The sequence below is a fragment of the Haemaphysalis longicornis genome, unplaced genomic scaffold (genome assembly GCF_048455015.1).
Source record: "Haemaphysalis longicornis isolate Haplotype H1 unplaced genomic scaffold, Haemaphysalis longicornis Haplotype H1 scaffold_1, whole genome shotgun sequence".
In the NCBI taxonomy this organism is placed as follows: domain Eukaryota; kingdom Metazoa; phylum Arthropoda; class Arachnida; order Ixodida; family Ixodidae; genus Haemaphysalis; species Haemaphysalis longicornis.
In genome coordinates this window covers 447,783,489-447,805,394 of record NW_027526203.1, presented here as the reverse complement: position 1 = coordinate 447,805,394, position 21,906 = coordinate 447,783,489, and the positions used below count along the sequence as shown (strand labels likewise).

Below are 21,906 nucleotides of genomic sequence, written 5' to 3'. Positions count from 1 at the left end.
CTTTCCCTAAAGCTCCATATCAAAAAGTTATCTTTACTTTAACCATTACTTACGTAACCATCATCGCTACATCAAATCTCCCGGAGCTCCATCAATGCTTCACGTTATATACCCTCGGTGTGAATGTGCCGCAGTCGTTGAATGTCTCACAATCGTAGTCAGGAGCCAACGTCGGAAAATAAGTAATGTCCGCTCCCAGAGGCTGGAGCTGTGTCGTGTCTATCATCAACCTCGCCCCCCTCCCCCTCCCCTTCCCGCAAAACGTAAAACAAATTGTCGAACACAACTGCATGGTCCAGGAAATCAGCCCTGGATCCATGAACCAGTGACAGCAGCGAAGACAGCCTTCGCACTAAAATGGGCTTTTCTGGCACTCTTGAGCTAGAGGGGGGGATCAGTGCCAGAACTTTTGGTAAGGCTACTGCCAGGCTGGTGTACCTGCAGTACCAACCCTAAAGTAGACAAAGTGCACCATGGTCGCAGCGACCTGAACACTGCCAACCAGTGGCATGGTTCGTGAAAAAAGAAACAAAAAACAAAAAACGCGCTGCTCAAATACTGCTCATACTACACATCGTTCTCGGTCAAGCTACGCCAAACCATCTCGACATGGATATGATTTTCTCCACATTTTCTTAAATTTTGGAGCAGATTCGGGAGGACTAAGTTGTACAGACAGCTTTTCACCAACCCTTAGAAGTACTCGGACTTGGCTGACGGACACTGATTATCCTATGATTTGCTTGCGCAAACACTGCTAATTTACTAAACCGCTTCCATGCAAAGAGCGCCAACTAAGCCAAGATCATTGTCTCCACCAACGACGAAATTCTCAACCTTCGACAAAGCTGGAGACCCTTTTCACTCTGCTCCAAAATGTAAAGAGTACGATAAAACGGTGTCATTAAATAGAATTATTGACCTCTTTCCTGGAAGCGCGGTTCTTTGTTCAAATTACAAAGTCAAAGTTGGCACCCAAAACCTCGTTAACATGAAGGGATTAAAACCTGATCCGGGTGAAGCGTGAAACGCCCTGTCGAACAAAAACTAGCAGTGGCTTAGCTCGGCTATGCCAGGATAAACGTAGCGTGAGCTAAGGTTCAGCTGGTTATTTTTAGCTTTCCTGGTTGTCTATAGGATTAGAAGGATTATCATGCTTACCGCTGCTTCAATGACACACACACGATATACGCATTATGTGACGCATGTATATTTATCACGCGGCTCCAGCGCAGCGTTACCAATCGCCCCAGAGCTAAGCTGGTTCCATAGGCGCACGCCGGTGTTGCTGCGACGCACGAGCCACCGGTTCCACACCCGGCCACCCTTCGCATGATCATCAAGTGAACCTGGCCTCCACGTGCGGAGCGGAGGTCGGCGACTTCGCTGGGCGCGTGGGGCGTGTGAGAGAAGCTGAGCAGCGAGCAACGTTCTGTGCGCCATGGGATGTCACTCCTCCTCGCGCATGCGCAGCGCGGCTCTCCAGGAGCCACGCGAAACTGCTCAACCTCGGCCAGTGTAGCTCACGCTACAAAAAAAGAAAACATAATAACCGTTACTTTTATCGCCAAAACATCAAATGCCCCGGTAAGCCGGCTGTAGAGCTTTGGCATTTTTTTTGGGGGGGGGGGGGGGAGAGAAGTCGGTGCCGCCATGGCGCTGCCGGCGTTGGGTCCACCGAGGACGAAATGCGCGCTGCAGCTCGCCAAGGCTCAAGTTACAGCTTCCGAAGGCCGTGTGAGTATTTAGCAAGCCTTGAACGAGACACAAAGTTTTGATGCTATAGCATTAAATGCCCCTTCTGAGAAAGTCGGGCATGGGCGCGTCGGGGTAAGGGTTCCAAAAATGGGTGATGGCGCAGGGTATAAAATTAAAGGAAAGGAAACTGGGTGAATTTGAGTGAGGGATACGGATCCGGGGCCTACGGACTGGAAGTCGAGTACGTGTCTCCTTATCCACGTCCGGTGCTCGGTTCTAGCTTTCAAAAAATGACCTCGGGAAAGCGTTGAGGCCTTCAATATTAAAATGTGTGTTGCAGACTAATTAATTATTTTATTTTGGGAGTTCCTACACCACGAAGGTACAGCTGGGCTAAGAGGCGCGCAGTAACATGGGTGATGGGCTGCCGGATAAACCCCGGGATATTTAACGTCCACCCAAATTTCGACTCACAGGCAATATTGTTTTTCTCCGCCATCAAAAAACTGCCACCGCGGCCGGGATTGAGCCGGCGTCCATGAGCTCAGCAGAACAATGGCTTAGCCCTCAGCCACCACGGCCGGTCCTCGAGCGTTCGCCGCAGATTAAAGACCTTACCACTTTTCCCAGCTCTCGGGGCGCCCATGCGGCATCTGCAGGCAAAGCACAAAAGGCCATTTACCCATCTGACTGTGTGCCAAGGATCTCATAAATAATTTGTAGTTATGTTCACACGTAAAAGTGCATTTTTCGGTAGGTCACAGGAAGCCACAAAGACTGAAGACGCCTCAACTAAGCAGCAAACGCGTGATGACGAAGACGGAAATGGTTGTGGCTTGCGAGAGTAGGAGGAGCGGAGGTGATCGTGCATCTGTGGGCCTGTTGGTGACATGCAGCTCGGAAGGCTGCAGCGCATGGGTGCTTTCGGGGGGATTGAACGCCGCTGTATGTGTGGCATCCGATTAGCTGCGCAACCTAAAAGCTACCAAACAGGCCCCGACACAAGAAGTACGGCCCAATGCACTTATTCTCTGCAAATTTGCGTCACACATAGCAGCGCGAATAAATAAAAACGCCCGCTTGCGGTCGACTCCGATGCATAATGCCGAAGTCAGGGCGCCGAAGAGCTGGCTTGATTTAGCAGAGAAGCATGTGTCTGCCCTGTCATTGCTATGAGTGTCGTCATCATAGCATTTGAGTGACCCCAGGGATAGCACGGCTGCTATGCATGCATTAAATTTGTTTTGCAAACAATCAAACAATCCGAGTGTGTCAGAAAGCGACATTATGATCACGATGCACGAGACAAAGCAAGAAAGAAAACGAGAACCAGTCGTCGCCATTTTGATGATGACGGACGGCCGGCCACTGACAGTGCCGGCTGAGCCGACCGGGCGGCGACGGGCTGACCAGCGCCAGACGACTGGCTCCATGGAGGCGAAGACCGTTGTGAATGAGTGTGAGTTTGAGGCCGAGCACGGTGCTGGTGACGAAGTGCCACCTGAAGAACAGGGACGCTCGCAACTACAAAGAAGCAGGTCAAGCGAAGATCAGAAGTTTTTCGCCGTAAAGAAATGCCCCGAAGAAGAGGCCTTGTCGTGTCCTCCCGAAAAGACTCAGATGCCTTCCCAAGGCTTGGAGCTCTGCGGGTTCGCGAGCTTCCGGCCGTGGACGCTACCATCGGCGTTTCCATATAATCTGGCCGTCAGCATCACGAAGGTGAAGCTGCTTCGCAAAGTTTGGCGGATGAAAAGGGTGAGAATAACCGTGACAGGGTCAGTTTGACCTATTAGAAGCCAGAAGCGTGCCCCATGGCCGAGAAAGATGGCACATCCAAGCCGCTACTTCCGATTGAGGTGGTCGAAGCGCTACAGGGAACTGCATACGCGCATCTACAGACCATGAAACAAGCAAGCAAGGCGCTGGATTACTGCCAGGCATCACAGAAGTTCAGCGGCTCCAGACCACAGATCGAGGCCGAAAAACATTTGCTCATTGCGATTCAAGCCCGTCTGGCCGCACTTAACGAAATTCGACGGCTGAGATAGAGGCGAGGAATCGCCCAGTGAGGGGCCCCTGCGCTCACTGGTGGTGAACAAAATTACATTACCTATCACTGCAGGATCCTTGGAACTTCCTAGTAACTCCGTGCACCACTTCATCATCCTATTTCAGCACAACGCAGATGTTCAGGCGTCAGCGCTTGTGTCAAGCGAAAATCTGATGAGACAGAAGGGGGGCGGCTCCTGCCTAGAGTTCGAGCTTGACATCCAGTTTGCCCCAGTTCACGAGAACTTTGAGGTGGCGATGGACATCTTTGCCCTTACTGCTGCCAAGAGGTCAGCGTCCCACGGTAAGAAGTGGGTCACGAAGAAAGCAAAGGCACAGGTGAAATCGTCTCGAGGCAAGGAGGGCAACTCATCTCGAAAGCCTGCAGACCCTTTTCCCGGAGAAATCTGCAGTGTTCACCCGTCATCTTTCACGCGCCTGGGATTCCTCCGCCTGAACGCGTACACAAGCAGCGGAGGTATCATCCCCGTGACCCGCTTGCCAGGATGCTCCTGCCTCGAGGCCAGTGCGACCGTAAAGAGCCGCTTGCTTGAATACTACGAGCTCCAGCACCGAGGATATTTGATGTTCCTCGAACAGAAAAGCGGCAAAAGCTCCCCCTCTGCCCCACGCCGCTGGTGCCTGCTCGCGGACGGGGCCCTTGTGTTCTGGAACACTTCCGAGGAAGAAGAGGTGAAGGCGGCTGTGGAATGTTTCAACCTTCGGCGTTGCACCACAGAGCGCGTTTCACGCCTACCGCGAACCGAGTGCGACCAGGCGCCTGCCTTCGAGCTGGTCATTGCACGGCATCAAGATTGCCGGCGCCGTGACGACGCCTCTAGCGGCCTGCTGGATGCAGCTGCTGTAACCAGGCATCGCCTGTCCGCGGACAGTGAAGCGAAACTCCATGAATGGCTCTCAGCCATCAACGAAATGCTCGAGTGCGTTCGCACGCAGGATGCCTGCAAGGGAGAGGGTCCTAATTAGCGTGGACTTCTGGTTCTACCACGGAGCTCTCTTTCGCCTCCACAAGTGTCAATAAAGCCGCTGAATCTCGATTTTGTTACGTTATTGACTACTTTACCGGCGATGCCTCAGTGAACAGAGATCAAGGGGGAGGGTAAGAGAAATAATAAAAGTTTGTCGTGAATATCCGAGTCCTTTATTTTATAAGGGATCGTCTAGACCTTTTCATTGACTATAGGACTATCTCGGACTGTTTTAAGTTTCAAGTTTTGTAGTAGAGGGAAGTTTTCAGAAGGGAATTTCAGAGGAGGAACTGAAAAAAAAATCATGTTTATTGTGCTGCTACAGTGGGACGCAACTATGCAAGCAACTGGCAGTTTCAAGAGGAAAGCAACGACAGAGGGCTCTGTATGTCAATCAAACGCCCAGCTGTAAACGCTTCCTGTGGGGAATCAATTACTAATTTTAAGTCAAAAGAATAAACGCGCGTTCCCAACGACTCGTTTGCGCCCTAGAGTTTCTCAATATCACCTAGAGTGGAAAGTGTCGCTGCGATCGCACGCCGCCATGGGAATTGTGGGTACTGTGGGAATCGGATTGGCAGCAAGTGGCTAGTGCAAAGGGCTATGGATTATCTCGGCTCTGCAGTATTTGCTAGTTCTGTTTTCAGTATGCTTTTCCGTTTTCGGGATGCCACTTTTTGGCATTCAATGGCTATCACAGATATGTCTAAATAATAGCGTGATTAGCACTTGAAGCATGTGCTCGCATTGGCGGGGAGTTTCTTAAGATGAGGTGACCACATGCAGCGACAGCGACATGCGACGCGTGAAACGTAACTAAAAACGTACAACAACAGAGTTTACTGGGTGACAGCGCAAGCGAAAAAAATTAATACACTGCCGCCAGTGTTCTTCGTCGTCATCGCTCGTCGCTACAGTTCACTGTATCGTCGCTGCCGCTCGCTTGTTGGCTGCTTCTGCCCGGAAAAAAGCGAGCGAGGGCCCCGGCGGCCTATTTATAAATGTATACCACTTGCCGCTGTCGCCCACATTATAGCCACTAAATAAGCTACGCTAGGCCACACTATCGGTTTTCTGTACCCATTCAGTTACGATTTTCGAGTCGCTCGCCGCCGTCGCTGCGTGTACTTACCCTTGAAGCATGCACTGCCTTGGACAGGCGCAATGAGGCAACATGCATAGCGACTCGACAAGCCAGTATTTATTTGCCATTTAAAGCATTCATGCATTTTCATAATTCTTTGCGCGCGTGCTTGAAGACTTACTTGCGGTAATAGGCTTTGCCTCTAGGTTCATTTATATCCGCTTGGACAAAACAAATAAATATGGTTACATCATTCCTGCATTTCTATGTTGCATCTGCTTCGCCTGCCAAAGCACGTAGCATACGATAATGATACTGTATAGAGAGGAAGCAGAACTCAGTTTAAGAGAATCTAAATTTATTTTCTGCTAAAAATTACAAAAAAGCAAAGAAAACGCAATCCAGTTTGGAGTATGTAATAATTTAAAAATATATCCGGGACGGCCCGCTGTATCTGGAAGCGTGAGCCAAAGGCAGGAGTTATGCTTTTTTTTCTTTGTAACCCCAAAATTTGTTTTCAACATGAGCCCTCTAGTGTCTTATACAAAGTAAAATTTGTTAATGGCGGCACTTTTGGCAGCAATTTTTTTAACAAAAACTCAATTTTCGTAGCCACAAAGTCATTGACGGCCATGCTACGCCGAACTTCCGGCCGAACTACAGTGGCTAGAATTCTAGCCACTGTAGCCGAACTACACGGTATGGCTACAGTGCCTAGAATATACCAGTATATCCTAGGCACTGTAGTATGGCGGCACCCATGGAGACATGGAGCCCTAGCGCACAATCACGTAGACGCTAGCGCCAGATTGCGCACTTGGTAAGCCAGTGAGAAACTCTACGGTTTGCGCCAAATACAAAGAACCTATCTACAATCTCAAACGTTACATATTAAAGCGGTTTCGCTTTCTCTTAAATATCAATACCGAAGTATTATATGCCCCATTACGGAAAAATCCGGCGTCCAGCGCCACCGGCGGGACCGAGCGGCAGAGTTCGAAAATGGGAGACAGCGACAATTTTCCAAGAATATCAACGAAAAATAAATTCGGAGAATTCGGGTGTGGGATTCGAACCCGGGATATTCGCCGCGAGATCGACCTATAAGTGGCGACAGCGTCGCGTTACTAGTGTGGATGGTCCGCTGGCCCGTAGCGGGCGAATGCACGCTGTGAGAGCGTCGTGTCTATTTCGCGCCCTTCGTGAGCATGAAACGCATATACAAGAGTGGTATGCTGTAGTTCGGTTCTTTAACGTTCAATGTGTCGCACGGAAAGAGCAATGAGCTTGCGTTACTACTCTGAAAAAGCGGCGAAGCGCCAGGAATCACTGGACAGCCGTGGTTCATAGCATGCAAGAACTTTGCCGAGGATGAATTCACCTAAGTGAATGAATAACACGACCCATTACTGAATTGATGGGGTGCATCGAAATGCTGACAATACTCCAATGCTCCAACGTTCATTACAGAAGCTTGCGATACTTGGTTGCATTCGGAAGCCAACAGAAAATTTATCAGTTTTAATGAGCGTACAGATACAAAGCTTCAAACAGACGCCTCTTACGTGCAGCCATATGGCAAGTTTTACCGGCATCCCTCATGAAAATGTTTACCGAGATTTAATAAACTTGTTATAGACATTGCTCAAAAGAATCCTATAAACATTTTGTCAACATTCTATAGAATATTCCTATTGAGTTTCCATTACAAATTGGCCACCGCGTTTCAATTAAAAGTCTATAGAGCCAAGTCAGTAGGCCTTATCGGTTCTGCATGTAGTTTCTTATGAGTTTCTTATGGGGTTTTTATAAAATATATTCAATAGGTTTTCTATGCAATTCTTACTGAGTACAGCAGCAGCAGCCTGTTGCATAGAAATCAGGTTTGAATACAGTTTCTGACGGATTTTTATTAAATTTGTGGCAATTAATTTTTTATAAAATTCCTATTGAGTATAGTCGTAACATCGTGTTGCGTGTAAATAAAGTTTGAATAGACTTTTTGATGAGTTTTTATTAAATTTGCCAGGATTAGATTTCTTAAAATTATTATTGAGCATGGTCGTATCAACGTGTTGCGTTTGAGTCAGCTTTGAATACAGTTTCTGTCGGGTTTCTATTAAATGTATCTCAATTAGATTTCTATAAAATTCTTATTGTGCCCAGTCATCACAACCTGTTGCATATGAGCTAGGTCTGAACAGAATGTCTGATGAGTTTTTATTAAATTTATCTCTATTACCTTTCTATAAAATTCTTATTCAGCGTTGTCGTAATATCCTGTTGCCTGTGAGTCAGGTTTTCTGGCACGTTTTAGCAGAGGATCTTTGCAGGGGCTCGAACTCTCCGTTGGTGATGTCCGCCATCCCAGGCGCCACCACTCCCATGTGCTCCCAAGACGAAGTGACGGGACGTCCATCACGCGATCTCGATTGGTGAGGCGGGGCAGGCGGCGCTATAGCAACCCACATATATGCACCGATAAGCTACCAGACCTCCATGGGTGGGCTATAGAAACGCAATACAGAGTCTATTGAAACTCAACATAATGAAGGTAATAAGATTCTTGCTGCGTGTTCGTTATAAAAAGTTTATGGCCTGTCTAATGACCACAGTCCACACATCCGGAGTTCAAACGACTTTATAGAAAGGCAATACAAAGTTTGTTAAAACTCAATATAGTGAAGGCAATACAATTCATGTTGCATTTTTGCAATAAACAGTTAATTGATTTTATATTGGCCGCAGTATTTAAGATGGGAGATTTGGTTTACTCTATAGAAACGCAATATGATGTGTATTAAAACTCAGTGTCTTGAAGGCAATAAAATGTTGGTTGAGTTTGTGCAATACAAAGTTTGTTGACTTTTTAACGAGCACAGTCTATAGACGATGAGTTTTAATTGACGTTTTATTGACTCAATAGAAACACAATAGGGGGTCTATTAAAACTCAACGTCCATTTTCATGAGGGATTGAAAGCAGGTTTGATGAATAACGCTGTCGTATCAGTTATTTTAGGCTCTCATCCTGATTGAAAGTTTCCAACAAATGTATTGACGCTCCTAGTGAAATCAGCATCTCCCGTCTAGTTAGATTAGTGCAATGTGACAATAGCGGAGGCAGTGTTGTAAACCAATCTTTTTGGATATCTTACAGTGAGCAGAAATTTACTGTTCTGGCTACGCTGTCGGTTAGTCCTGTGGCCTTTCAAATCCTATAGGCGCCTGGAACAGTGAGATTTGTTTCAAGTCCTGCAAAGTGTCGCTTAGAAGGCCTGCTAAGCAACACTCAGTAACAGAATCATGAAGATAGGAAATAAACTTCCCCAGTTATTGGAGTGGCAAAACGTTCCTCCTCAATTTTACCGTTAGAATTAATGCAGCGGGTTCCCCAATAACAGTGCGCTATGTTGTCGACTAAACCTCGATCGTGTTTCCACTGACATTCGATCTTTCAGGTTGACTAGAAAAGACACGTATAAAAGTAATGTATGCTTTACCAGTGGCTTTACTTTCGTTCGAATTCCGGCCGATGTTCCAGCCGCAGCACTAAGAGAAAGAGTTCAACGGGAAGAGCCAAACGTTGGCGATCAGTGTTCCGCGCCGCGGTGGAAACCCACTCGGTGTTGTGTTGCGTAACGGCGAAAAGAATGGCCCCGAAAAGTAGGCAGGTAAAAGAAACATCGGTATTTCGCAACGTATTTATGACCACCTTTTTTATGATAATGTTCAAGAATTGTGGCTCGGGATCTTTCATAACACTGTTTAAAGCAGGCAGTGCGGGAGAAATAAAAAAGTTCTGCTAGTCTAGAGATGGCGTACATGTTGCAGATAATATTCGTGTTTTACCCGGCAGGACGACTAATGTTAAGTTACATGACTTCCATTAATTTTTTTTAATCTTCTGGTCCTCTTTAAGGGGTTCAGATCTGGCTAATTTTAAGAATATGGTTATGCGGATCAAAGCTCGTTTTAGGCGGGCTGATTCGTATGGTGATTTAAGAATGGGCTACGTAAAAACGAGATAAGAACGGCAACAGGACAGGCGCATACTCACAACTGCTTAATAGCCCTGTATACATTGACCCGACGAGGGCGCGTTGAGTTGAAATAAACAAGTTTTTTGGACTCGACGACGGCCACCAGGGGGCCATTCGGAGTAAGACGTGCTTCGCATGGGCTCCGCACCAAATCCTTTCTTGGTGGCGTAGTTTGCTCTTACCCTCGAATTTCTGTGTGTGTGAAATCTCCTAGCACACCCCGCCGAAGATCTATCAAGCCTCAATTGCCTCACCCCAGCGGTTGCACCGTGGGAACGCTGCAATGTCTACATCGACGCGGCGCCTGGGCTAAGCCTAACGCCTGTTCGATTTCATCGACTCCCCCCCTGCGACGCTGTCGGCTTGTCGGGACAGCCAAGGCCCGGTTCTCCCGATGACTATGGACGCCGTCACAGTGCAAGGTGAGGACATCTCGCCTACGGACATTACTCCCGAAAAGGGCTGGTTGGAATGCTACCGGCGCCGCGGCAATCGGGCCCTGGAATCCTTTCGTGAATCTACCCCTTCTAACAACCAGGTCAACACGCCTGCTGGTCGCGCTCTCTCACGCACGCTCCCACGCCTGCCTCCTCTCCCCCGAGAGCACATCAAGATTATTTTTCGGCCCCACGGTGGCATGAACGTTGCCCGAACGGGCTCCGCCAACCTTCGAGACGCCATTCTTACCGCTGCTAATATCTCTGCGGCCGAAGCATCGACAGACATCTTCCGCCTCAACTCCGAAAAGAACATTCTCGTGCTCAGTACGCCCAGTATAACCAGGGCAGGCCAGTACAATGCTATCACGGCAATTCACATCGACTCGCAGGACTTCCAGCTGTCTCCTTATGTCGCCACCCCCGAAGGTACCTCTAAAGGAGTCATACACGGCATACCCGCCTACGATACGCCGGAAGCAATCACAGCCAGTATCGTCACACCAGCCAACCCCAAAGCCCTCCAGGCGCGCCGCATGGGCACAACCAGCACCGCCATAATCGTCTTCGACGGCTACAAGGTACCTCCATACATTTATTACCGTGGTGCCGAATACAGGTGCTACATCCATCGTCAGAAGATGGAGGCATGCCTCGCCTGTGGTGACAAGGGACACCGCGCCGACGTTTGCCCATGTCCCAACCCCACGCGCTGCAGGAGGTGTGGGGACCATCTCGTCGACTCCTCCCACACGTGTGAACCAAAATGCGCCCTGTGCGGCGGCGCACATCCTCTGGGAGATCGTTCGTGCAAGCAACGCTTCAAGGCGACACCTCCCCGTGGAAAGACCACCAGCCTCCACAAACAATGGCGAGAAGATAGCGCTGCACTGTCATCACCGCCAGAAGTCACTACCAAGTCTCCACCTACTTCCCATGAACAGCACCCAACTGCCTCCCAAGAGCGACGTGCCTCTTCAGCTTCTGCAGCAGCCACACCACGAGACACCACCCAAGAGAAGAAAAAGGCATCGTCCCGACCTTCCAAGTGGGTAAACTGGGCAGCAGCGGCGGCCTCCAACTCATCTTCCCCATCGAATGAATTAGTTGAGTTAAAACAGTTACTTAATCAGGTTCTCGAAGAAAATGAGAAACTCAGAGCCGAGATCAAACAGCTCAAAACATCTCCCCCACCATCCAGCGAATCCGATGACTCAGCAGTCATGGACAGTGATAACCCGCCTTCTTTTCACTCAACCCCTCCTAACCCTCCCCAAATTGGTTCTTCTACACCCTACATCACCAAGCAAGATTTAGAGAATTCTATTCAAAAAATCACAGAAACTATCACCTCCAAGCTCGCTACAGAATATGAACCGTTCTTTAACCTTGTGACGAAACTGACCTCCCAGGTAACTGCATTGGAAGAGCGGTTATTGACAGTAGAGTCACGCCCTAGCACCAAAAAAGCTTCCAAGCCTTGCGACAGGCCGTCCACCTCCCAAATAACTGATCATGGCAACTGCTAGTTATACCATTTGGCAGTGGAACTGTCGTGGGTACCGACGTAAGCGCGGCAACTTGCAACAAACCATTTATAATCGAATTCTAGGTCCACCCCCAGATGTATTGTGCCTTCAGGAGACAGGTGTCGTGGCCAAACTATCGGGATATAAATCCTTCCCCGACTCACATCCCATTACTACAGAAACAACTATTTTGGTTCATCGCAATATCCCTGCTGTACAACACACTCTCGAAAGCGAGATAGACCACGTTTTTGTGGAAATCATACCCCCCAGAAAAGACGCCCTCAGTCTCTTTATTCTCAACGTTTACAGCAGCCCTCGCTTTCATAGGCATCGTTTTCATTCTCTCTTCAAAAAGGCTGCTCTTGTTTCACGGAAAAACCCAATCGTCATAACAGGTGACTTTAATGCACACCATCCAGCGTGGGGCTACAGAAAGAGCACTATCAAAGGCCGATCATTATGGGAAGCAGCACAACAGGAACAACTTACCCTCCTCACAGATCCCGCATACCCAACCAGGCTGGGCAACAGTGTTAGCGTAGACACTACCCCCGACCTAACCTTCAGCAGATATGTCAACCCCCAAGCCCAGTGGGTAAACACGCAACAGGATCTAGGCAGTGACCACAAAATACTGCACATCAAAGTCCCCCTTAAGCACATGTCCCGGCAGGTGAAATCTGCCACCATCGTTGATTGGGACGCCTTTAGACATGCCGAACAATCTCCTCGTCTCACTAAGGACACTCTTTCCGAGTGGGAGGACGGTCTGCTCAATCGCGTTAAATCGGCCACACGTGAATTAGAAATCGATGCGGACCTTCCCCAGCCAGATTCACGCCTCGCTCATATGTGGCAAGCTAAAACTAGCATGCAAAAACGCCTCTCCCAACAGAAACACAACCGGAACCTCCGAAGAAGGATCGCTCGACTCAATCAAGAAATAGAAAATTACTCTTTTAAACTTGTGGCTCAAAACTGGGAGGCCACATGCGAGTTTATTGACGCCAATTTCAATTCGAAAAAAACTTGGAACATCCTCCGTCATCTAATTGATCCCAGTACCACTAAAACAGCTCAATCCCAATCCATACAATACCTAATTCACAATTTTGAAGGATCAGAGCAGGACCTTCTGAACTACATCACTAAGAAATATGTCCAACAGAGTCCACCCATTCAACACCCCTCATACAGAGGCAACTCGAACGACGAATTGGATGCCCCCATAACTGAGGCCGAGGTAAATGCGGCCATACAGCGGCTGAACTCCAGATCGGCCCCCGGACCAGATCTGATAACAAATAAAATGTTGCGTAACCTAGACGATTTATCAGTGGAGGATGTCACAAGACTCTTCAACGAATGCTGGGAGTCTGGTTCTATCCCGGAACGGTGGCGTACTGCCAAAACGATCCTAATTCCTAAACCCGGCAAACCACCACACGTAGATCACCTTCGCCCCATATCATTGACATCGTGTTTGGGTAAACTCTTCGAACATGTTATCCTTTCCAGATTAACTAGTTTTACCGAACGGACACATCTCTTTCCGCCCTCCATGTTTGGCTTTCGCCCTAACTTGTCCACCCAGGATGTTATGCTCCAACTCCAGCACCAAATTATTGACCCGGCTTTTGCCCCTGTGCGGACAACCAAGGCTATCCTCGGCTTGGACCTTACACGAGCATTCGACACCATCTCCCATTCGGCGATTCTCGCGGGTATAATGAACTCACATTTGGGAGAGCGGACTTACAACTATATTCGTTCTTTTCTATCGGACAGAACGCTCACTCTGCACCTGGGTCCCATTAAAACGTCCTCAATCAGTTTGGGAAGCACTGGCACTCCCCAGGGCTCGGTCCTGTCACCCTTTATTTTCAATATCGCTATGAAAGACCTTCCTCCTTTACTATCGACCCTACCGGACCTCCACCATTCCCTTTATGCAGATGACATCACTCTTTGGATCTCCAAGGGTTCGGACGGACACATTCAGGACACCCTTCAAACAGCTCCCCAAATGATCGAAACATACACATCTAGCCGCGGCCTCTCCTGTTCTCCACAAAAGTCCGAGTTTTTCCTCTTTCGGCCCAACTCACATGACCCCCCCAACATCTCGATTACCACCCAGTCTGGCAACATCATACCTACCGTCGACGCCATCAGGGTCCTTGGTTTGCGCCTCCATAGCAAGGGACACAACCTAGACACTATCCGAGAACTTGAACGTGGGGTATACCAAACTACGAGACTAATATCTCGAATAGCTTCAAAGCACAAGGGTGTCAAGGAGGGAAACCTCATTCGACTCATACAAGCCTTTGTCCTGTCCCGAATAGCGTACTCGACCCCCTTCCTAACCATGAAGCTAAGTGAACGAATAAAAATTGACGGCTTGATACGCAAATGTTTTAGGGTAGCCCTCGGACTCCCTCCAAAAACCTCCAACGACCGCCTCCTTGCACTGGGTGTCCACAACTCCCTTGACGAGATTGTTGAGGCGCAACGCACCGCCCAATTAGAAAGACTCACTAAGAGTCACACCGGTCGGCACTTGCTAGCTTCCTTAGGCCTTTCACCACCCACCTCCAACCATCAGAAATTGGTAGACATTCCCCCTTCCATCCGCCAGAGGCTCCGAATCAAACCTCTTCCGCGAAATATGCATCCCGTACATAATGAGGATCGCAGACTGGCTCGCGCGAGAGCCCTTGAAAAAGCGTACCCTCCAGGCTCCCCCACGCTATACACAGGTGCAGCAACCTATCCTACCAGAGCGGCTGCTGTAGCCACAGTGGTTGACTCGAAACAAGTCCAGCTCGCTTCCGCCTCCTTATCTACGACATCCCCCACGGCGGGAGAAGAGATCGCCATCGCGTTGGCTATGACCCACAGTCCCCACCTTCAAACAACTATAATCAGTGACTCTAAATCAGCCATCCTAAATTTCCTTTACGCAAGAGTTTCCCCAGCAACTTTATCAGTCCTGCTGAAGGCACAGAACATTCGATCGCGTTCTTTCAGTCTCGTCTGGGCTCCCGCCCATACCGCGCTACCTGGAAACTCAGCGGCCCACGAAGCTGCTCGAGCTTTGGTCTACCGAGGGCTCGATGGCGCCGCCAATGATAGTGAGATATTCACTCTACGGGACAGGCTGCACACATACGGGGACATCCTCGCCCATTACCGCTTGGAGCGTGCCATTTTTCCACCTCCTCACCCATCTCTATCCCGATCCTTGGCGGTCATATATCGGCAGCTCCAGACCCGCTCCTTCCCCACCCCTGCCATCATGTCAGCGATCTTTCCCGACACCTACATAGACGAATTTCCATATTGTTCGGTCCATCACGCATCGTTATCCCATATCATATGGGCCTGTGATAGCATCCCACTATCTAGGCACCGATCCCATCCCATTCTCCTTACTATCACCAGCGAGGCGCGCTGGGAGGCCGCCCTGCGTGACCCAAACCCCCAAATTCAAGAAGACCTGGCCCGCTTGGCCGAAGGCACCGGACCCCTGCCGAAAAGGGGCCCTGCTGCCCGACGGACGACGGAGAAGACGTCGCCGGCCTAATCGCCCCAGCTGTGGCCAAATAAAGTTCAGTCTGTCTGTCTGTCTGGACTCGACGCACTCATGTATAAGCGGACGCGGTGAGTCGGAAAGCCGTCGGGGTGAGTCCGTTCGACTTGCAGGCAGGGGGTGGGTTGACGCGCTCGTCGGGCTGAGTCGACGGGCCGGAGGGAGCTAAATACCGTATTTTCACGATTATAACGCGCCACCGATTGTGCAGCGCGGGTAGGATCGCGCAGGAAAAGCCTAAAAAATAATTGGACGTCGGCTTTACCGCGCAGATGTAAAATACATGACACTACTTACCTAGAAGAAGGGGGTTTTATTTTGCGCGTGCAACTGTGGCAGCCAAAAATAAATTGTGCTTCGTAAACTTGCTTATCCAGCTCCTGCGGGGAATAAAACTATACTGGGACACATTGAAGCTGTTTGCAATTTCAAGTGTCTTGACCTTCATAATTCTACGTATGACGGGCTAATTGCAATAGCAGAAAAATGTGTAACAGCTGACCAAGGTCTGTCTCGTCGGGTCCATGTATCCGGGGCTAATGGCAGCGAAATATCCGGCTGAAGTAGTCTCGCACATAAGCAAAAATATAAATAAGAATATTCTTAAAAACAGGCATAAATGTCGCCCAATATCACGTGCAACTGTCCAAAACAGTGCTTAAAAAACAAGGGCACTTCCCTTAATACAGGCATCTTGGCGTGCGCAAAGTATGCCTCCGTAAATTTATGGATGGTGCAGGGCCCCTGCGGAAAATAATGGTTTTTGTTACGTTAATTTTTTTTACAATCCTATGGTAAATACATGTACGTATGCACGGTTGCCGTCGTTTCATTGGTCCGTTTCAATGTAATTCCGTCCTTTAATAACAACCACGCCACCTCCAACGGAACACCTTGGCACTTCCCAAGAGGACAGACGACTGCACTAATCGGCAAGAAAAGTATAAGAAAACTGGAAGCAGTCGAAACAAAGTTATTAGGACGCGCCAAGAGATGACCTCGGGGACGATGTTTCACGGACCTAAAGGAGCACGCGCGCAATCCCTCGACAGCAGCCGATAATTCCGTTCCTCGCTAAAATACGCATGCAGAGGCTACCAGGCCATTGCTTACTGCCGAACAAGCAGTCATATTTGTTTTTATCGTGGCCAGCGCGCGTCGTTCGTTGTGCGCAACGTGAACAGGCGGCCGACGTGGCGTCCGTTCCTGCCTCCGCCGCCAGGAACCGACTGTGTTCGATCTCGGGGCAAATAGGGAACAATGTTTTAAAAGGCATGTGTAGCGTTAGTGTCGACGTAAAGTCTTAGCGATAGGTTCCATGCATGCCACCATGCACGTTAGGATTTGTGCATATTGACTTGCCCTGTTGTAGCGGATATAATGTAGACCAACGAATAGCTGCGCTCGAAAGGTTGTAGTTCGTAGCCAACCATGTAAGTTCAGTGCTATCAATACAGCTAGCTCATCTTGATCACAGAGTAAAGAAAGGAAGTTTAACCTCGCCGGCTGATAACCCCGTTCTCTCTTTAGGTATTAGTTCTCTCTTCAGCTATGCCCTAATGAACAGCAATGTTCTCAACACATCGTTCTTATTAAATAGGCCAAACGGGATGGTCGGCGATTAGTTCATGCTTCAGCATCCCAACAGTGTACGGGTGACATTGTGTGCGCGCAGGGTATAGGCTTTATATTTGGAATGACTTTATAACCTGATCACTTTTCTATTCGTGGTTGTCTTGCGGACGACTCATTTAGTACACGTTGGAAGCAGGGATGTTCCTGATTTCGGCTCAATTTGAGTGTCTCGTGAGTAGTTCACTCTGAATGGTGGAGATTTTCTGCTGAACTATTAGCCTCACAGTGGTGGTAGATCCTTCTGCTTCGACAACGATATTTTTTCGCATGAAGGAGTCTAAACTAAAGTGCTAGTTAAAGCTAATGCCCCGGATTTCACAGCAGGTAGTAAAGTCTGGGAAATTCGTTTCTTCGATTCCAGCTATGGCGGCTGTGAGTAATTGGATTGGATTGGAAAAACGTCTTTGGGGCTTGCGAATGAAGTCCTATTGCTAGGTCTTCTTGACTTGGCCGGAGTCGTCACCACAGATGTAGCCAACCCGGCTAGGGGTCCTCCGCTCCCCGTCACCGGGTCGCCGGGGTCTTCCTGCCTGGCCAGCGCCAGAATGACTCGCTGAACAGCCTGGAGTTGAAGATTTTGGTCTTCAGTCCGCACCGCCTCCTCGAAGGCAGGTGGCATCGTTCTTGTGTTTGATTCGTCCGGGTATGCGAGGAAATCCTAGACGATGTGCTCGAGTCTTGCTGGAGCTTTGCGACACACCCGACAGGTGGCATCAGGGTATGTCTCCGGGTACATCTTGTGCTTTATGTAGGGGCTCGGGACCGTCTTTGTTTGGAGTTGCCTATAGATGACCGCCTGCTCCCTGCTCAATCCTTTGCAGGGCGGCGGGAGCTTGCGTCTGGCAAGTCGATGGGCCTGGGTAATTTCTTTGTATGTAGTCCTTCGGTCTCGTGTACTGTGCCACAAATGCTCTCCGCCACATTGCTCGGCGCGGTTAGTGAGTTCGCGCGCACGAGCGTGTGCGGTTTCATTGTGGTTCTCAGCACGTGCCGACACCGTCCCTGCGTGTGCCGGGAACCACTTGATTCTCGTCTTCCCCATGAGGCTTGGTTGTCTTCGCAGTCGTTTCTCCGTTACGGGGGAAACCCTGCCTTTGGAGAAGTTTTTGACAGCTTGCCTTGAATCCCTCAGGACCGTTGTGCAGCCTGAATCTTTGAGGGCCAGCGCGATCGCCACCTCCTCTGCTTCCTCGGGTCTCCCGCTTGCAACGCTGGCCGCCGCTCGGAGGTTGCCCTCGGCGTCGACCACCGTCACCACGAAGCCACGTTCGTTGCAATGTTCTGCTGCATCGACGTAGCGGGCTCCAACGTCCCCGGCGTGGAGCTCCACCAGCGCCTTGGCCCGTGCTCGCCGCCTGCCCTCGTTGTCCTCCGGGTGCATGTTGCGCGGGACTGCATCCACCTGGATTTTGACCCTGGTGTCGCCAGATAGCTACGTCTTGGTTCCCTGCTGTTCATGGTAGTTGTATCCCAGCTTGTCTAGGATTCTTCTGCCTGCTTTGGTTATGGTTAGCCTCTCTAGCTGCGCCACCCGTTGGGCCTCGATGACTTCGTCCACGGTGTTGTGTACGCCCAGGATTAGCAGTCGCTCGGCACTTGTAGACTCGGGTAGTCCGATGGCCGTCTTATACGCCCTTCGGATGAGCGATTCCAGCTTTTTCTTCTCATTGGTTTTCCACTTGTGAAACGCCGCCACGTATGTTATGTGGCTCATGACGAATGACTGCACTAGTCGTATGAGGTTCTCCTCGCGCAGCCCCCTCTTCCTGTTGGAAACTCGTTTCATGAGCCGAATGGCGCTGGCCGCCTTGCCGGCGATCTTCGCCATTGTGCCCCCATTGTTGCCCTTCTCGTTGAGAAGCATACCCAGTACTCTGATGCCGGATACCCTGGGGATCGCCGACCCGTCCTGGGTGTAGACCTTAATCCCGTCTCATTCTCGTCGTTGTTCACGCTGACTGTCTTTGGGCTTGCACAAAAGCAGCTCAGACTTACTCGGTGAGCATCTCAGGCCAGTGCCCTCGAGGCTCCCCTCGACGGTCCTCACTGCTTTCTGCAGGACCTCTTCCACTTGGGCGTCGCTACCTCCCTGGACCCACAGGTTCTGCTGAACTATTAGCCTCACAGTGGTGGTAGATCCTTCTGCTTCGACAACGATATTTTTCACATGAAGGAGTCTAAACTAAAGTGCTAGTTAAAGCTAATGCCCAGGATTTCACAGCAGGTAGTAAAGTCTGGGAAATTCGCTTATTCGATTCCAGCTAAGGCGGCTGTGAGTAAGAGCTTTATGTTGTAATGATGATATGTAGTTAGTTTTCAGGAGGACAGGGACGATTATTGCGCTCCCATGGAGGGATGTCGCTCTATCACACTCGTCCGCGACATGTCTAGGCCCGGATACATGGACTCGACGAGAAAGGGGTCGAGCCGACTCGCGGGTTCAGCTACCTCGACCCCTACCGCATTTATGTGAACCCCGTCCAAAGAATCGAGGTGAGGGGAGCGGCGGGGTTCCCGGAAAAGGAACAACCGTAATTTCACGATTTTAACACGCACCCACTTTTGCTAAAAAGTAGACTTAATATTTGTGTGAGCCTTACAAACGGGCGCAAAACCGAAATAGGTTTTAAAAAGACCAGCAGCATTGCTATGCGGAACGGACACGAAGTCCCCGCAAAATCCAACTTAATCCAATAAAAACAATCGGTCAACACCACATGAGTGAATTTCGGCGCACTAATTCCTCAATGGCATGCCGCATACCTTGGTCACTTGGTCAGCTGTTGCGCATTTTTTTGCGGTGCTGCAATTAGCCCGTAACGCCTACAATTATGAAGATCAAGGCACTTGAAATCGCAACCAGCTTCAGTGTTTCCCACAGTAACTTTCTTTTCAGCAGGAGCTGGATAACCAATTTTATGAAGCACAATCATTTTTGACTTCCACAGCTGCATACGGCAAATTAAATCTCCCTCTTCCAGGTACGTGGTGTCATGTCTTCCATTCTGCGCAGTACCGTCAGTGTCAAATTATTTTTTTTTTTAATTTTTCTGCGCGAACTTCGACGCGCGTTACGATTGGGGGCACGTTATAACCGCGCAAATACGGTATTCTGCTTCCAGCGGCCCGCCGACTCATCCCGACGAACGAGCCAACCCACCCCCTGCCTCCGGGTCGACTGGACTCGCCTAGGTGGTGTTGACTCGCCGCGACGGCTCTCCGATCCAACCCGTCCGCTTATACATGAGGGGGTTGAGTCCAAAAAACCTGTTTATTTCGACTCAACGCGCCCTCGTCGGGTCAATGTAAACGGGGCTTCTTTCATGAGGCCTACCCATCCTGGATGGCTCGACGCTCTCTCTTCCTTCCCGACAAGGAGGAATAAACTTTATTTTAGGGTGCAGCCCTTTGTCGCCCGTCTCTGGGCTGAACCGCGACACTGTCGTCGTTACCGAGTGAACGATGGCAAGACCGACGAGTGAAAAAAAGAAAACGAACGATGAAAGAAAGCAAAGGAAGAGAGTGTCGCGAAATTGTGAGGGGAGGGCGATTCGCCGTGGCGGCGCGATCCAGCACTCTCCGAAAGTCTGCGGTGGAGGAGGGGAGGGGGCAGTATGCTGTGCCCGCACAAGGCGCTCGACGGCGACGCTCGGGGAAACGTGAGGGGGGTGTGCGCGTGACGATGATGTGCGCTGCCGTCGAGAGAACCCACGAGTGAGTGGTGCCGCAGCGCAGTGCTGCTGAGCCCAAATATCGCATTAGGGAGTATCGTAATCGCCAGCCAATTTTTATGGTAGTTTAGGAGTCCTGGCAATGGGAGGGGGGGTGGGGGGGTAAAAATGGTGTGTGGTAGCACGCCCAGATCATAAGGTGTCATGAGCACAAATAAAAATAAACCTGGACTCTTCTATAGCCGGCTAAATACGAAATTGACAGCCGAATCAAGGAATAGGGTGGTACATGGCAGGGTCGGTCGAAACGTCTTTCGATGTCATTTGCAACAAAGAAACACACATGCGGCCATTTCTAGTGCGAAGCCGCCATTCTGTTCGAGTTCTGAGAGCGTTGTTAAAAAAAATCAGACTGAGTAAAGTATACAGCAGCCCCGCAAAGCTGCGCGTCCCATGTGCCAGGTGTTTCTGCTACGCGCTAAATGTAAATTTCTAACTTCCTCGTAACTATACAGGATACGAGAATACATGGGCAATCGCGTTGAGGGCGGAAAAACGAAAGAAAAGTTCACCACATCTAAGTTCAAAGTTCAAATATAGCACACGTGCATAAATGCACGTGCTAGGCTATAAGCGGTGTCTATGTAACTCATTCTCAAGAAAACTGGACAACCTCCCTTAAACTATACGTTGGTTCGTCTGCGACTACCTAAATTAACGGTCGGTCGAAGCCTTTACGAATAAACGAAGTATACTAGAGCCATTCGAGGTTTTCAGACGACATAGTCTTGCTAAGGGAGTCTGCCGAACACCTGCAAACAATGCTTGAGGAACTGCAATCATAAATCGTGCCTGCAGAGCTAAAAATAAATATCAGTAGTAAATCTAAAGTTATGATGAATAAACATGCCGAAAGCATATGTAACCTGAGAAAAGCAGTGTGGCAAGGGCGCGAAGCGACACCCACTGCCCCCCATCGTTTCACTTGTCGCTTCGCGCCCTTGCCACACTGCTTTTCTCAGAGTCACTCCTCATGAGGAGCTCCGCGAAGCGACGGCCCCAACCCCACAACACATGCATTTCAATGGCGCTAACCCGTCGCTTCAAAGCGACGCCCCGTCGTTTTAGAGAATTCGGCCCCTGGGGTGCACTTGGCAACACAGTAAACAAACGC

At 49.6% G+C, this 21,906-nt stretch overlaps 2 protein-coding genes across 2 annotated transcripts in view; one reads left to right on the top strand and one right to left on the bottom strand.

The window, feature by feature from the left end:
* Vmat (Vesicular monoamine transporter) overlaps nt 1-21,906 on the bottom strand; it is a 45,889-nt gene that overhangs the window by 6,433 nt on the left and 17,550 nt on the right. The gene's annotated exons all lie outside the window — the stretch shown is intronic.
* LOC144142249 (anillin-like) lies at nt 3,510-4,734 on the top strand. The gene is given in 2 exon segments (XM_077673615.1): nt 3,510-3,742; nt 3,744-4,734. Coding segments are annotated over 2 exon segments (1,224 nt in total).